Source organism: Mustelus asterias, chromosome 15 (genome assembly GCF_964213995.1).
Source record: "Mustelus asterias chromosome 15, sMusAst1.hap1.1, whole genome shotgun sequence".
NCBI lineage: Eukaryota > Metazoa > Chordata > Chondrichthyes > Carcharhiniformes > Triakidae > Mustelus > Mustelus asterias.
This window is the reverse complement of record NC_135815.1, coordinates 58,691,003-58,708,516: the sequence shown is the minus strand read 5'-3', so window position 1 is coordinate 58,708,516 and position 17,514 is coordinate 58,691,003. Positions and strand designations below refer to the sequence as shown.

The 17,514-nt window shown below is 41.6% G+C and overlaps 1 protein-coding gene across 3 annotated transcripts in view; it reads right to left on the bottom strand.

Annotated features, from left to right (window-relative positions):
* cnksr3 (cnksr family member 3) overlaps positions 1-17,514 on the bottom strand; it is a 136,364-nt gene that overhangs the window by 24,190 nt on the left and 94,660 nt on the right. For all 3 annotated transcript variants that reach the window (XM_078229946.1, XM_078229945.1, XM_078229947.1), the window contains one exon: positions 7,180-7,239. In XM_078229946.1, the coding sequence (XP_078086072.1) occupies positions 7,180-7,239 (60 nt within the window). The remainder of the gene's footprint in view (positions 1-7,179; positions 7,240-17,514) is intronic.

Below are 17,514 nucleotides of genomic sequence, written 5' to 3'. Positions count from 1 at the left end.
CTGCTTTATTAACTGCGCTCTCAATTTGCCTTGCTAACTTCAATGATTTGCATACATATAAATTCAGATCCCTCTGCTTGGTGCACCCCTTTTAGAATTGGGCCCTTTAGGTCATATTCTCTCGCCTCATTCATATCAAATTACATCACATCACATCGCTCCCCATTAACTTACATAAGAACATAAGAACTAGGAGAAGGAGTAGGCCATCTGGCCCTTGAGCCTGCTCCGTCATCCAATAAGATCATGGCTGATCTTTTTGTGGACTCAGCTCCACTTACCCGCCTGCTCACCATAACCCTTAATTCCTTTACTGTTCAAAAATTTATCTATCCTTGCCTTAAAAACATTCAATGAGGTAGCCTCAACTGCTTCACTGGACAGGGAATTCCACAGATTCACAACCCTTTGGGTAAGAAGCTCCTCCTCAACTCAGTCCTAAATCTGCTCCCCCTTATTTTGAGGCCATGCCCCCTAGCTCTAGTTTCATCCGCTAGTGGAAACAACCTCCCTGCTCCTATCTTATCTATTCCCTTCTTAATCTTATATGTTTCTACAAGACCTCTCTTCATTCTTCTGAATTCCAATGAGTATAGCCCCAGTCTACTCAGTCTCTCCTCATAAGCCAACCCTCTCAACTCCGGAATCAACCTAGTGAATCTCCTTTGCACCCCCTCCAGTGCCAGTATATCCTTTCTCAAGTAACGAGTCCAAAACTGTACACAGTACTCCAGGTGTGGCCTTACCAGCACCTTATACAGCTGCAACATAATCTCGCTGTTTTTAAACTCCATCCCTCGAGCAATGAAGGACAAAATTCCATTTGCCTTCTTAATTACCTGCTGCACCTGCAAACCAACTCCTTGAGATTCCTGCACAAGGACACCCAGGTCTCTCTGCACAGCAGCATGCTGCAATTTTTTAACCATTTAAATAATAGTCCATTTTGCTGTTATTCCTACCAAAATGGATGACCTCACATTTACCAACATTGTACTCCATCTGCCAGACCCTTGCTCACTCACTTAGACTATCTATATCCCTTTGCAGACTTTCAGCATCCTCTGCACACTTTGCTCTGCCACTCATCTTAATGTCATCTATGAATTTTGACATACTACACTTGGTCCCCAACTCCAAATCATATATGTAAATTGTAAACAATTGTGGCCCCAACACTGATCCTTGAGGCACTAATCACGAATTGCCAACCAGAAAAACACCCATTTACTCCCACTCTTTGCTTTCTGTTAGTTAACCAATCCTCTATCCATGCTAATACATTACCTGTAACACCTTGCACCTTTATCTTCTGCAGCAGCCTTTGGAACGTCACCTTGTCAAATGCCTTCTGGAAATCCAGATACACCACATCCACTGGTTCCCCATTGTCCACTGCACACGTAATGTTCTCAAAAAATTCCACCAAAATTAGTCAAACATGACTTGCCCTTGATGAACTCATGCTACGTCTTCCCAATGGGACAATTTATATCCAGATGTCTCGCTGTTTCTTCCTTGATGATAGATTCAAGCATTTTACCTACTACAGAAGTTAAGCTAACCAGCCTATCTTTTGTCCACCTTTTTTTAAAAAAAAACAGTGGCATCACTTTTGCTGTTTTCCTATCTGCGGGAACCACCCCAGAGTCCAGCAAATTTTGGTAAATTACCACAAGTGCATTTGCTATTTCCCCGCCATCTCCTTTAGTACCCTGGGATGCATTCCATCAGGGCCATGAGACTTGTCTACCTTTAGCCCCATTAGCTTGCCTAACACTACCTCTTTCGTGATGATAGTTTCTAGGTCCTCACCTGCCATAGCCTTCTTGTCATCAACCTTCATCTGGCCACCCATTCTACCAACTTGTCTATGTCCTTTTGGCACTGTTGAGTATCTTTTGGAAGTCCCATTCAACAGTATTGCCCTTATTCATGTTACCTCAGCAAAAAACACAAGCAAAGTTTAAACACAATTTGGCCTTTTGCTGGCTACCTTATTTAACCGAAAAGTGCCCAAGAGATCTTAATTCTGTCCCGAATTAACGTTTATGCTTCCCTGTAATCAAGGTTGAACTGACTGGTCTATAGTTGCTGGGCTCATCTTTACATCCTCTCTTAAACGGGGATGTAACATTAACAATTCTCCACACCTCTGGGACAAACAAGCCTAAGGAGGATTGGAAAATTATGGTTAGTACCTTCACAATTTCCCCATAGACATTTTGGTCAGTATCATTGGATGGATCTCATCTGGTCCTTGCACCTTATCAACTATTAACTACAGACAGCCTATCCAATACCTTCTCCTTATCAATTTCAAACCTGTCAACTGTCTGAACTACTTCGCTTTCACTATGACTTGGGCAGCATCTTCCTTGCTAAAGACAGATGCAAAGTATCCATTTTGTACATCAGCTTTGCTCCCCCAGCTTCCATGTATAAATCCCCTTTCGGTCCCAAAATGGCCCTCCTACTCCTTTTACTATTTCTAGGCCGATAGAAAATTTTTGGATTCCCTTAGCTGCCAATACTGTTGCATACACCCACTTTGCTTCTTCAATTTCCCTCCAAACCCTTTATATTCAGCCTGGTTCTCAATTGAATAGGTACACTTTCTGGCCTATCATCTTAATCTCTTTCTTTTTCCCCTCACCCAGGGAACCCGTTCATAGGAATATATCTTGCCTCTGCCAGAGTTCTTCTTTAAAGTTACTTTTGCCTAATCTTTGTTCCCAGTTGATCTGGACAAGATCCATTCTTATCTCAGAGGTTGGTTGCTCAACACTCCCCTCCCCCACCCCAGATTGCTCCTTGTCCTTTTCTATAGCCAACATAAACCTTGATGATACAATGGTCACTATTCCCTCTATGTTCCCTTACTGACACTTAATCCACTTGGCCCACCTCATTCCCAAGTGCTTCTTTTCTCAATGGACCGGAAACCATAGAAAATTACAGCTCAGAAACAGGCCTTTTGGCCCTTCTCGTCTGTGCCGAACCATTTTTTGCCTAGTCCCACTGACCTGCACTTGGACCATATCCCTCCACACCCCTCTCATCCATGAACCCGTCCAAGTTTTTCTTAAATGTTAAAAGTGACCCCGCATTTACCACTTTATCCGGTAGCTCATTCCACACTCCCACCACTCTCTGCGTGAAGAAGCCCCCCCTAATATTCCCTTTAAACTTTTCTCCTTTCACCCTTAACCCATGCCCTCTGGTTTTTTTTCTCCCCTAGCCTCGGTGGAAAAAGCCTGCTTGCATTCACTCTATCTATACCCATCAAAATCTTGTACACCTCTATCAAATCTCCCCTCATTCTTCTACGCTCCAGGGGAATAAAGTCCCAACCTATTCAATCTCTCTCTGTAACTCAGCTTCTCAAGTCCCGGCAACATCCTTGTGAACCTTCTCTGCACTCTTTCAACCTTATTTATATCCTTCCTGTAACTAGGTGACCAAAACTGTACACACTACTCTAAATTCGGCCTCACCAATGCCTTATATAACCTTACCATAACACTCCAACTTTTAAACTCGATACTCCGATTTATAAAGGCCAATGTACCAAAGGCACTCTTTACAACCCTATCCACCTGTGATGTCACTTTTAGGGAATTCTGTACCTGTATTCCCAGATCCCTCTGTTCAACTGCACTCTTCAGAGTCCTACCATTTACCCTGTACGTTCTACTTTGGTTTGTCCTTCCAAAGTGCAATATCTCTCACTTGTCTGCGTTAACTTCCATTTGCCATTTTTCAGCCCATTTTTCTAGTTGGTCCAAATCCCTCTGCAAGCTTTGAAAACCTTCCTCACTGTCCACTACACCTCCAATCTTTGTATCATCAGCAAACTTGCTGATCCAATTTACCACATTATCATCCAGATCATTGATATAGATAACAAACAACAATGGACCCAACACCAATCCCCGCGGCACACCACCAGTCACAGGCCTCCACTCAGAGAAGCAATCCTCCACAACCACTCTCTGGCTTCTTCCATTGAGCCAGTGTCTAATCCAATTTACTACCTCCCCGTGTATACCCAGCGACGGAACCTTCCTAACTAACCTCCCATGAGGGACCTTGTCAAAGGCCTTGCTGAAATCCAGGTAGACAACATCCACCGCCTTCCCTTCATCCACTTTCCTGGTAACCTCCTCGAAAAACTATAATAGATTGGTCAAACATGACCTACCACGCACAAAGCCATGTTGACTCTCCCTAATAAGTCCCTGTCTATCCAAATATTTGTAGATCCTATCCCTTATCACACCTTCCAATAACTTGCCCACCACCAACGTCAAACTTACTAGCCTATAGTTTCCCGGATTTCTTTTGGAACCTTTTTTAAGCAACGAAACATATTGTACAAAATTTTCCTCAGCACATTCTAGGAACTCTTGCCTCTCTCTGCTCTTTACACTACTAATACCCAGTTTATACCTGGATAATTAAAGTTCCCCATTCTGACTATTCTATAATTCTTGCACTTCTCTGTAATTTCGTTGCAAAGTTCCTCCATATCCTTCCCTCCATATGGTGGCTTATAGACTAACAAGCTATGTAATTACAGCTTTTTTGTTTCTTAACTCTAGCCAAATAGATTCTGTCTTTGACCCTGTCTAGGACACCCTCCTCTTCAGCAATGTAATGTTCCCTCAAATAAATCCTGCCACCCCTCTCCCTTTCTTGCCTTCGCTATCCTTCCTGAATATCTGTATGCAGGAACATTTAATGCCCAGTCCCATCCTCCTTTAAACCATATTTCTATTATAGTCACATCATATTTTCACATGGTTATCTGTACTTACAGTTCACCAATCATATTTACCACATTCCACCCGTTTCACATTCATGCATGGTAATCTTAATTTTGACTTTATTATATCCCCTCTTACTCTAACCTCACCTAATAGCTCACTTTTTAAAAGAAACTTCAGTGCTCAGTGTCTTTCCCATTGCTCGACACACTGTGGCATTTCTCTGTAGTATTAACTCCTGGTTTCCGTCAAGTTAGTTTAAACCCTCCCCAATAACACCAGCAAATTGTAAAAGCTTTAGATTAGATTGCCTCATGCTCTTCTCTGTTGCTAAAGTAGAACTAACAAATTGGGAGAGGGCTAACTTCAATTAGATGAGAGGGGATCTAGCCAGAGTAAAAGGGAAGCAAACACTGACAGGAAGAACTAGAATAAAATAATGGTTGATCTTTAAGGAGGAAATGCTTCAAGTACAGGCTCGAAATATTCCAACAAGAAGGAAAGGTTGAAGAACCAAAGTCCAGGTTCCTTGGATGACAAGTAAGCGAATGGGAAACAAATAAAAGAGAACGTAAGATGCATGATTTCTTCAACCCAGAACCAAGCCAAATACATTAAGTTAATAGAGCAAGTGAAAAGGAAAATAAAATTGGCAAAGAGAACATATGAGAATAGAATGGCTGTTAACAAAGGAACACAAAATCCATCAAATTCTAAGTGGGTAGTAGAGGTGGGCCGGGGCCTATTAAGACAAAGAAAGCGACGCATGCTTTGAGGTGCAAGATAAAGCTAGAATATTTAATGAGTACTTTCTTGCTGTTTGGCCATCTGCCATTGTACATCTTTAATCTGCTCGGTGTCATATTTTGCTTTATAATGCCCCTGCGAAGCGCCTTGTTAGAGCACTGCATAAATAAACAGTGAGGTAGATCCATCATTGCTGTGGTGATACTGGCAATCGGATAACACACAGCTCATGAATTTCCCAATTATACAGATCTCGGCTTAATGCAGGTGAATTTATCTTCATGCCTATGTGGTGCACATTTTTACATTTACACAATTGCTTCAATGATCTTTACTACCACACCAAGACATCAGTGTTCTGGTGAGTGTGGATGTGCACAAGATGACTTCAGTATCAATGTCATTCAAATTTTCAAAGGAAGAAAGAAAGCATTAATTGGAGGAATTAAAGGCTAGTTAGCTTAACATCTCTAGTAGGGAAATTTCAGAATCTCCAATTAAGGGTGAAGTTATTATATACAGAAACATAGAAAACGTATGCACAGAGAGATGTTATTGGGTCACTTTGGTGTTTAAATATACCCATCATTTTTGAGTTTAATCTCAATGACCACCTACGGCTGGATCTCCCCACCTTCCCTCCCAACCAGGACTACCACCCCACACTGATTAGTCTCTTGTACACATCTCTTTCCATCCTTTCCCTGTTTTCAGCACCCAAATTAAGTCTATAAATCCCTGCAACCCCCCCCCCCCCCCCCCTCCTTAAAGGGCCCATCTGCAGCCAACCTCTGATCAGGTTTTGGGTATTATTCCTCGTCCTGTGTACTTTGGTTCAGTTCTCAATTTTCGTTATACTTCTTCATCACCTTTTTCTATGTAGAAAGTTCTGTGTAATGCAAGTTAATGTCAGCACTTGTTTGAACAATGTTTATTTCATTTTTGTTATAAGGTAATGTTTAGCCATAAGGCAAGATGACACAGTGTAGATGCAAGCTTGCCTATATTAAGTTAATTTATAGGATTTTTTTGCAAGTATTCGGTAAACCAATTTACATATGTGGCTACATATGCGGCTAGTATTGTCCTGAAAATACTAACTTTCTGAAATATGCAAGCTGGATTTTTATTTATGCATGCACAGTTCAAAGGATTATTAGTGCTTTGGCTTTTACACCAGATACAGTACAACTATTACAAAAGCTAAAATGCCTAATCACTAGGCACATTAGAATCATCATAGAATCCCTACCGTGCAGAAGAGGCCATTTAGTCCATCAAGTCTGCATCTACTCTGACAGAGGATCTTACCCAGGCCCTCTCCCCCACCCTATCCCTGTAATACCACACATTTACCATGGCTAATCCATCTAACCTACACATCTTGGGACACTAAGGGGCAATTTATCATGACCAATCCACCTAACCTGCATGTCTTTGGACTGTGCAAGGAAACCGGAGCACCCGGAGGAAACCCATGCAAACATGGGGAGAATGTGCAACTCCATACATACAGACAATCACCTAAGGCTCGGGTCCCTGGAGTCGAGAGGCAGCAGTGCTAACCACTGTGCCACCCTAATGCATGCAGGTTCCTGGTTGAATACCCAGAATCACAGATTTACCATTTAAAGCTAGAATTATAAACAAGTTTCTTACTCACATGTTCTGTTGTACCAGTCACAATATGTAATCCATCGTAGGTTGATTTAATATACATGCCCTAGAAAACAAGAACTATAATCCATTAGAAAGGATTATAAAAAACAGTAATGCCATTCGAGTACAATTACCCCCCTTTACTGACTCACTGATGCGGTTCTGAAATATTGTTTCCACTTTCAGAATGTGCGCTCAGGCTTCGGTTCAAAAGAGTCATATTGGACTTGAGATTTTAACTTCCTTTCTTGCTCTACCGATTATGCCAGATCTACTGAGTTTATTCAACATTTTCTGTATTATTCAAGAACAATAGCACCCACCGTATAATAGAAAATTACAAATTAAAATAAACTGGATATGGCAAAAATTCATTCGCAAAATTCCACTGCTTTAAAAAAAAGCTAAATTTAAGGTTCAATTGAGTGTCTTCCAATTAAATTGCTGCATTTATTATTTTACACTAATTTAGCAGCCAAAGAAATATTTCATTTTTGTTGCTGTGAAGACATGGAGTTCTTGAGTGATCTGTTGGTGATGACACCAGCAAAAACTTTCTGCTGCTAAAGTGGAGCAAGCAGACCAGAGAATGATTTGCGACCTGCAAGCATAACTAAGCATTACACTCAAGCTTGAATTTTGCTTATCTTTAAACCATTCCCAATGAGAAGATTGTGAAGTTGTGGAAAGATTGACAGAGTGATTAAAAGCCCAAATGCTCCTTCCATTGCTATTATCATTTTTAATACTAAACTACGGGCTGGTTAATCCCTTCCAGCTGGATGATTTTTTGCGAGTCTCACAACTCATATTCATGACACCATCATCCAATAGCCACATCTATCCCAATGAACGTCAATGCAGAATTCAGAGCCAGAGTTTTAGTTTCCAACACTGGAACTGTGTGGAGTGAGTTTTGAACCTCTAAAAAGGTGAGAATGTTAGCAGCAAAGAGATCGAAAGGGAGCATGGGCTGCTTTATGATTTCACCATGAAAGCGGAGTTCTAATTTTAACATTATGCCCCCCTCCCCCAACTCCAGTTCTGGACTTACCCCACCAGATGAAATAGATCCTCCCTTTCTACTGCATCAATCCATTAATCATCTGAACGTCTTATTTAGATCAACCCGTTTGTCTTCCATGCCCAAGATAACACAAACCCAAGTTTATGCAATCTCGGCCCCAAGCATTTTAGCTGTCTAACTTTGCTTAAGTGCCATCTCATACATGCAGGCATACTGGAACATCTCCTTCTTGGTCCAATCTTCCACCCATGTTTACTTTCCCGAACTGCTTATCCTTATGTAAATTTGCCCAACGCTCAGATAATAACCTGAACATTAACACCTCGTGGTCCTCGTTTATAAATTTAGTAGCTAGGTTCTCTACCTGCATCATTTGATATGTTGTGGCTGGAGTAAACAACAATCTCTTCCTTCATTTTCTTACGTGTCAGAATGTCAGCAATTGACACTCCAGCTCAGTAACAGAGCTGGAAATGATTCAGAACACATTTCCCATGGGTGCCATCATCTGGAACAGGCAGTGTCCACAAATTCTTAAATTCTGCACTGCTGCCGTCATCTTCTTTGCATTTAATTATTTTACAACAGCTATTTATTGATTTTTGATGCTGACACTATTTGCCCTCGATACTAAATCATGATCAAATGGATTTCATTTGGTTTTCATCTGTTCCTTCTATTTTTCAGTTTATACATCTAACTTCTGACATTTATTTACTCGTTCATTTTTTTGCCCTGGCATTTTATGTAATAACTGTTCTAAAGTTTAGTCGTTCCTTAAATATAATCAGAAAATATTCAAGCATGAATACATAATTGAACATTTAGCATTGGAACCTAGGAATAAATGCTTATTCACTTGTGTTAGCTTGGACACAAAATTCAGTTTGTTTCAGCCACATCACCGTTCTGATTCGCCCACACACAAAATCCTTTGACTCAATTTTTCCCAATCTGTCCCCCACTCCATGCAGGTGTTCCAATCACTGCTTAACTGATGTATTTTGAAATTTATGACAGCTATATAGCCTCAGGCCCAGCAAGGATATATCGTACTGAAGTTGCAATTTATTAAAAAGTTACATTGAATTTCCTCATACTTTGTATTCAATATTCGCAACTGAACTCTTGTTTGCTATAAAATCATTTATCTAGCACTTTTCAACACATTAAAACATCCTAAGACTTCACAACTGTTTATCCTATATCCAGGACTGGATGAGCAGAAATTTCCTCCAATTAAATATTGGAAAGACTGCAGCCACTGTCTTGGTTTCTGCTACAAATGTCTTGAGGGACAGAAAGCTGGTTAGCAGATAGGAAACAAAGAGTTGGCATAAGTGGGTCTTTTCGTTATTGGCTGTCAGTGACTAATGGGGTTCCAAAGGGATCTGTGCTAGGACCCCAGCTGTTCACATTATGTATTAATGATTTAGAAGAGGGAATGTATTATCTCCAAATTTGCACATGATACAAAGTTAGGTGGGAGGGTGAGTTGTGAGGAGGATGCAGAGATGCTTCAGCGTGATTTGGATAGGCTGTGTGTGTGGGTATATGCATGGCAGATGCAGTATAATGTGGATAAATGTGAGGTTATCCACTATGGTAGCAAGAATAGAAGACAGATTATTACTTGAATGGGTGTAACTTCAGAGGGTGGATACTCAGTGAGATCTTGGTGTCCTCGTGCATCAGAGGTAAGAAAGCACACAGGTACAGCAAGCAGTAAAGGCGGCAATGGTATGTTGGCCTTCATAGCGAGGTGACTGGTGTATAGGGATCAGGATGTTTGGCAGCAATTGTATAGAGCATTGGTGAGGCCACATCTGGAGTATTGAGTTTTGGTGTCCTTCCTTATCTGAGGAAGGATATCCTTGCAATAGAGGGAGTACAGAAAAGGTTTACCAGGCTGTTTCTTGGGATGGCAGGTCTGTCATATGAGGAGAGACTAAGTCGGTTTGGATTATATTCACTGAAGGTCTGGCAGCATCAGTCAGGAGAGAAAGAGCTGATGTCGAGTCCAGATGACCCTTTGTCAAAGCTCAACTGGGGCTTTGACAAAAGGTCATCTGGACTCGAAACATCAGCTCTTTTCTCTCCTTACAGATGCTGCCAGACCTGAAGAGATTTTACAGCATTCTCTCTTTTGGTTTCAGATTCCAGCATCTGCAGTAATTTGCTTTTATCCAGTGTTTAATTCACTGCCATTCCTCTTCCAGGAATGCCTACCCTGAAGAAGTACTCTTCTCTCTGACAGGATTTCCGTAGCTCTCTCCCTGCCTATCCACCTTCACTGCTTTCCATTTCTCTCTGAGTTGGACCAGGTATTTACCAAGACTCGCTTCCACAGCCACATTTCCTTCCTCATCTCGGAATTACCCCACATGTATTTCAACTCAAATTCCACCCCGCATGTAACCTCCAGGATTACAGGTACCTCCAGGATACACAACATTCTTCAAGCTGTTGTTCTCACTGCATCCTGAAAACCATACTCCCGCACTGCCACATGAAAACACTCGACATCTTTTTTTTATGAGCTTTGACAAAGGGTCGTCTGGGCTCGAAACGTCAGCTCCTTTCCCTCCTTACAGATGCTGCCAGACCTGCTGAGATTTTCCAGCATTTTCTCTTTTGGTTTTATATTCACTGAAGTTCAGAAGAGTGAGGGGGGATCTTATAGAACAGGGGAGATTCAGAAAGAATGTTCCCAATGGTGCGTGAGAGTCTCGAACTCGGGGTCATAGTTTGAAGATAGGGGGCAAAGCTTTTAGAACTGAGGCGAGGAGAAATTTCTTCACCCAGAGGGTAGTGATTGTGTGGAATTCACCACCACAGAAAGTAGTTGAGGCCAAAATGTTGTCTGATTTCAAGAAGAAACTAGATATAGCTCTTGAGGCTAAAGGGATCAAGGGATATGGTGGTAACGGGGATCAGGATATTGGAATTCGATGATCAGCCATGATCAAAATGAATGGCGGAGTAGGTTTGAAGGGCCGAATGGCCTACTCCTGCTTCTAGACTACAATTAGATAAATAAGGATGGAACCAAGCAAGGGCTGTCTCGCTCAGCTGGGCAATGGTGCAGAGTAGTCATGAGAAATATTTTGAGGAAGGAAGGAAAAGCAGGGATAATTTACCTTTGTTACAGTCACATCAGAACTAATTTGTGACTCAAGAGAAGAGCCGTTTTGATACTGTGGCAGGGACGGTATCCAATTCCAGCATGGAGTTCGAGGCAGCATGGGAATGGATTGGGGAGGTAATATGATCAAGGTTTTGGAGAAGAAAAAGAGGCTGGAGATGGGACAGTAGTTTGCAAGGTACAGTGGGATCAACAGTTGATGCTTTTTTGAGGAATGGCAATGACAACAGATTTGAAGGAGAGAGAGACAAGGGAGGGCAACCAACAACATTACACAACATGGCAGCTGGAAAGGAAAATTGGGTGTCAGTAGTTTAGTGGGAATATGGCCAAGACAGCAGGAAGTGAGTACCAGCAAAGGCAATGAGAGGGGATAGGAGAGAAATGAGAGAAGGAAAGAAGCTCAGGGAATTGGTCTGAAGGGCTATGGAAAGATAGGCAGTTCATCAGATAATATCGGTCTTGCTGACAAAAGAATTTCATGAGCTCTCACACTGGTTTTTAAGGAGTGCCTTTGTCTTCTCCACCCTCACCTACAACACAAAGTAGATGGGTTTAAGGATGTCGCTTTCAATTAAGAAGTCGGGGGGATTCTCTTTGAATTCCAGGGTAATCCTGGAATAGTGAGCACTTTTCGCAGATGAGAAAGGGATGTTTTCATGTTTAAATGGTCTGGCCAGATCTGTCAGTGAACAGCGAAACCAGTTGTCCACCACTTCAGTTATTGCTCTTGGACTTAAGGTGAGAGCCACGCTGGTGTAACGACCATGAAGAGAGTGTAATGGTTTTAAATCGGGACTCGGGCATCAAAGATGGAGTTGAAGATGTGGATGATGGGTTGATGGCTACAGAAATGTGACATACAGAAGGCCAAAGGCTGAACGATTGGGAATAAAAGTTCAGATCCAAGTAATTTCTGAGCAAACATTTACAAGTTACTCCTCAAATACAAGATAAACTATTTCCATGAATTCTTTCCCGGTTATAATTGGCAAGTCTAGACAGATTCGTCATAATAAACATGCATGCCTGGGGATTAAGTATTAATCTACCTTATTTCAGGTTATTGGCACTCTTTAATTCCCATGGTTACAGTCTACAAGAAGATCAATGTGTCCAATGATTATTCCAGCTGTTTTAAAAGTTGAGATCCAGAAATCCAGGCCAAGCACATTAGCCTTTTGTTCCACTAGGTTTTCTATTTGAACTTGAGGCATACAATGCAAACCCTCAATAGTGGGTGTCAACACTTTACAGTCCAAAATTGATCGGCACAAATTTCAAAACATACGTGAGCAGAGCTTGAATTTGATATTCAACTTGGCACTTCTTGCTCAGCGAAAGATGATCGGCCTCCTCTCCCTGACAAAACATATCTTCATCAGATAGATGAAAGGCTTTGTGTACCGTTAAAGAAAACAGCAAATGCTGAAAAACGTGCCAGGGTTGGCAGCATCCATGGAGAGAAACTGAGTTAAAGCTTCAGGTCTCTGACTATTCATCAGAACTGTGAAACATTCTAAAAGTAATAGGTTCTGAGCATGTGAAAGGGGGGTAAGAATAACAAATGGGAACACCAGTGACTGTGTGTAGGGCAGGAGGGATTAAATGACAAAAAGGTTTCATGGTGCAGTCAACTGTAGTGGTAATAGGACAAGAGGAGGTTTGTTATGAAATCCATTCATTCTGTGCGTCATATAAACTTATTGTCTGTAGAGATTGTAACACTTAAGATACAGGATGTTCCACTGCTCATTTGTCCCTGCCGAGTAACAAGGGTGGGACCTCTTGGAGTGCTTTGATAGGTCACCAGGTCAGTTCAAGAGTCAGTTTGAGTCTGTGAGCCAAGTGCAGCACGATGGCCCAGTGGTTAGCACTGGTTCCTCACAGCTCCAGGGACATCGGTTCAATTCCAGCTTTGGGTGACTGTCTGTGTGGAGCTTGCACATTCTCCCCGTGTCTGCATGGGTTTCCTCCCAAACTCCAAAGATATGCAGCTTAGGTGGATCGGCCATGCTAAATTGCCCCTTAGTGTCCCAAGATGTGTAGGTTAGATGGATTAGCTATAGAACAGGGGAGGGGGCCTGGGTAAGATACTCTAACAGAGAGCTGGTGCAAACTCAATAGACCGAATTGCCTCTTCTGCACTGTAGGGATTCTATGATTCCAAGTGTCCCAGGTGAGGACCAAAGGCAAGGGACAGCAAGAGATCCCAGAGTAAAAAGAAGGAAGCAGAGAAACAAGCTCCAACATAGGGAAAGAGTTGCGAGGAGCAGACTTTAAGAGGCTACTGGAGCATAGGTACCCCTTTGCAGCAGCAGTGCTCTGTTGGCATGGATGAAGATATGAACTTGTGCTCGAGTTGATTCTTGAGTGCACTCGGAAACCCCGGAGAACATAATCTTCATAGGCGAGATTGAATCCCTGTGAGATGGACCATTGTTGAAGATATCCAAGTTACAGCAACCTTTGAAGAGAATTCCAAGACAATATCTTTTAAGATGAAGATTAGAAAGCTTCATGAGAGAGACATGAGACTAGCTGACTCCAATGTAAGTAAACTCTGGGTAAGCTGTTGAGAAATCCATGAAATCTGTTTTGGTTGCATGTGGCATTTATTCTGCAGTGTGGTGTGTTTATGTACCTCATGGGTTCAAGTATTAGATATTCTAAATATTTTATTTTTCTGCACTTGTATACTAAAGTTTTACCTTTGTTTTTTTTAAAACTCCAGGAATCTTGTGCCTTAAATCTCAAAATTGGTCTATTTTAACGAAAACATTATTAGTCCCTCACCAGACTTCCCCACAACATGGGATCTGGTCAAGGAACGGAACTGTCCAAGAACAGAGTAAAGGTACTAACAAAGAAACAAGAGAAAGAAAAATCAACCAACAAGGAAAACACCAAACAAAATGGGGGCAGAGGTTATGATTTAAAATCATTGAGCTCAATGTTGAGCCCAGAAGGCTGTAAACTGTTAAACCAAAAAAATGAGGCAGTGTGTTGGGTTTCAATGGAACACTAAGGCAGGCCATGGACAGAAAGATCAGGGTGGAAGCAAAGTGGAGAATTAAAATGACAAGTAACTGGTAGCTCAGGGTCATACTTGCAGACTGAATAGAGGTGTTCTGTAAAGCAGTTAACCAGACTGCCTTTGGTCTCTCCAACGTAGAGCAGACCATCACTGGAATTCTACCACCCTGCCCACCATAGAATCGGAGCAGGTGAGGGGTGGACAACGGAAATGTCCATTGACCTCGGACGGGAATTTCCGGTTTCACTCAAGCGAGACTGTAAAGTCCCGCCCCATATGTTGAACAGCGAATAAATAATCTAAATTGAAAGTACAGTCATTCACTGTTGCCAAAGAACCGTTTCTCGCTCCATAAATCCTGCTAGACCTCCTGAGTATTTCTAGAATTTTCAGTTTTTATTTCGGATTTCCAGCATCCACAGTATTTGACTCATTTCAATGTGTTCGATCTTATTAAATTTAATGAGCACACTGTTTTAGACAAAGTAAACGCCTGAAGACATTTTCTTGAGGACGAGATCTTTAAATGAACAATCCCTTTTTGGATATTTGCTGACGTTGTTGCCACAACACAGTCGAGGTGGGAGTTGCCTGTTTTTGAGCCAGCAACAATAAAGGATCCGTGATATATTTCCACGTTATAATGGTGAGATACTGGACATGATTCCGATTCACAAGACAGTAGTCAGCGGGAGATTGAGAAATGTTGTTGAAAACGAGTGGGAAGTGATTATAATCTGTCCCATTGGAGATTATTGCCTAACACAAGGTACAAATGTTGTGACCCCTGAATGTTATGTCACTTATCAGCCCATCCTTGGATGCTGCAGGTCTTTGTGCATTCAAGCACAGGTTGCTTAAATATTGGCACAAATGCAAATGGGGTTAATCACTACAATAATCTGTCAACAGCCCCACATCTGACCTCGAGGGAGGTCATGGATCGAGCAGCTGAAAGTAGTTTATTACATTATCCAACAACTGCACTTAACTCCCTTCATGTTACTTCATAACACTGCTGACAACTGTGGACAAAACACACCTGGACAATTTTGCATTTTATTGAGTAAAGCCCACAGTTGCATTTGTATTCAAACAATTTCGTTAAGGGCATAATAGCTAGTTCTAGAGCACAGATCTTGAGCATTACAACTGGGATATTATTAGGGTCCATAGTTTTTTGAATCTGGGCACTCAGCAGTTTCTTGATGTGCTGCGCAGCAACTCTAATTGGGTGAAAATACTGGTATTTGTTAAATATATCAGGGACCTGAGAGGCTAAACAAGATCACCAATTCAGTAATGACTCCAATGGGATGCTCATGGAATTTCCACCACCCATTTGTTGCTTAATTGTCCCGGTAGATGTGATAAGACTGGAGATGTTTTAATTGATTCATTGGCTGTGGGACTCTTTAGCCATTTATAACATTATTCTTTAGCAGTTTACTGTGCATGTAATCCTGTGTAATAGTTTTCCAGGTTGGTGTCTCATTTTTAAGTACTCTGGTGATGGTCCTGGCATCTTGTTCCACTCTTCATTGAACAAGGCTGGTCATCTGGCTTGACTGAAGAGAAGGATATAGCAGGCCATAAGGTTACATATTGTCATGATGTACTATGCTGCAGCATAAAGGCCCACAGTGCTTCAAAAGGTATCTAACTACCCTGTCTAGTCTAATCCATCCAATTTAGCATGGCAATATTATCAAACCATGTCCAAACCAAGGCAGTGTGTCATGTTGAGAGGCGAGAGGGGAGGAAGGGGTGGGGTGCCAGGAGTTGGATGGAGCAGATAGGTCCATTGACTAGATGGCTAGCGTGTGTATCAGATTAATGCCAACAGTGTGCTTCGACCCATTCTGGCTGAGATGCATTCAGGGACTTTCTCCTCACCCTACCCCTAATGGTGTAGTTATTCCTCATACTGATTCTATCACCACTTGGTGCCAACCCAGTTTGGCAGCAGGGTCATTCAGAACTCTACCAGCTAGGTCAGTGGTGGTATTAGTGACCCACTCTTGTTGATAGGCTGCAGAATGCCCACCAAATGCCAGCTCTCTTTTACTTTGACTTTCTAACAGGATTAACCGGTTTACTTTTGCTCGGTTTCTCGCAAAGCCACTTCTTTTCAGTTGTGCTATCTGTTCAGTCGTGAAATCACATATACAGCTAACACTTGTGTGCAGTGAAGCTCAGCATGCAATTCAGTTTGTCGATTTAAACTGCTGACTTGGACCAAAACACAGGAAAATTCCTCCCAACTTTCCAGACTTCTCTCACTTTAATGAGTGCTCTCAAAATAAAAACTGTGGTCATGTTACTAAAATCCCTTCCCAGCAAAACTCACTAACCCAATTCCCATCAAAAATAATGGAAACAGCACTGTACAGATTCCTGACATTTTTTAAGTCTACGATGCTGTAATCCCAGATGGATATGATTTGGATCTTTACCAAATACCTCCACACTGAGTGTATGTTGACTGTAAGTACAGCTGTTAACTTCTCTCATGCTGAGTCCACCAGGCAAAAGCAGAAGATCAGTACTTGACACACAAACATCCAATTAAAATCACACTTCCTACAATTCTGCAAATCAGAATTTTCAACTCAATGTGCAAACATTGCAAAAAAATTGATTATTATACAGTAAGAGGACAGTCTCTTATTTAGAAATCCCAAGTTTCATCTAGTTCAATTTCTACTGTCCTGCCAGTTTCATGATGCAATAACAGAGCTGTTGACTAATTGTAACAATTCATCGTTTTTAATCAGTCTGCAACGCTCCTAGAAAAGACACAAGGAAAACTCCACTGGTAGATAACTTTAGAAATCGTAGGTCCCTAGCCACCTTTTTACTCCCAGCTATTGTGTGTGTATCCTTACAAGTATTTTACATGTTATATATTTTTCCACAGTATGTCTGGCCCTTTCATTAAATTTGCAAACAAAATGTAAGTAGCTTCAAGAAATCTTTCCACCAATAACTCAAATACAAAGTGATCTTTCTCCTCTGCTGTCATATGCACCCGGTCACAAGTTATAAACTATAAGCAAAATTTAAAGTGGTTTCAGAATTGATGATGGCCTGCATATTCCTGACTCCCGAGCATCGGATTTGGGGATAC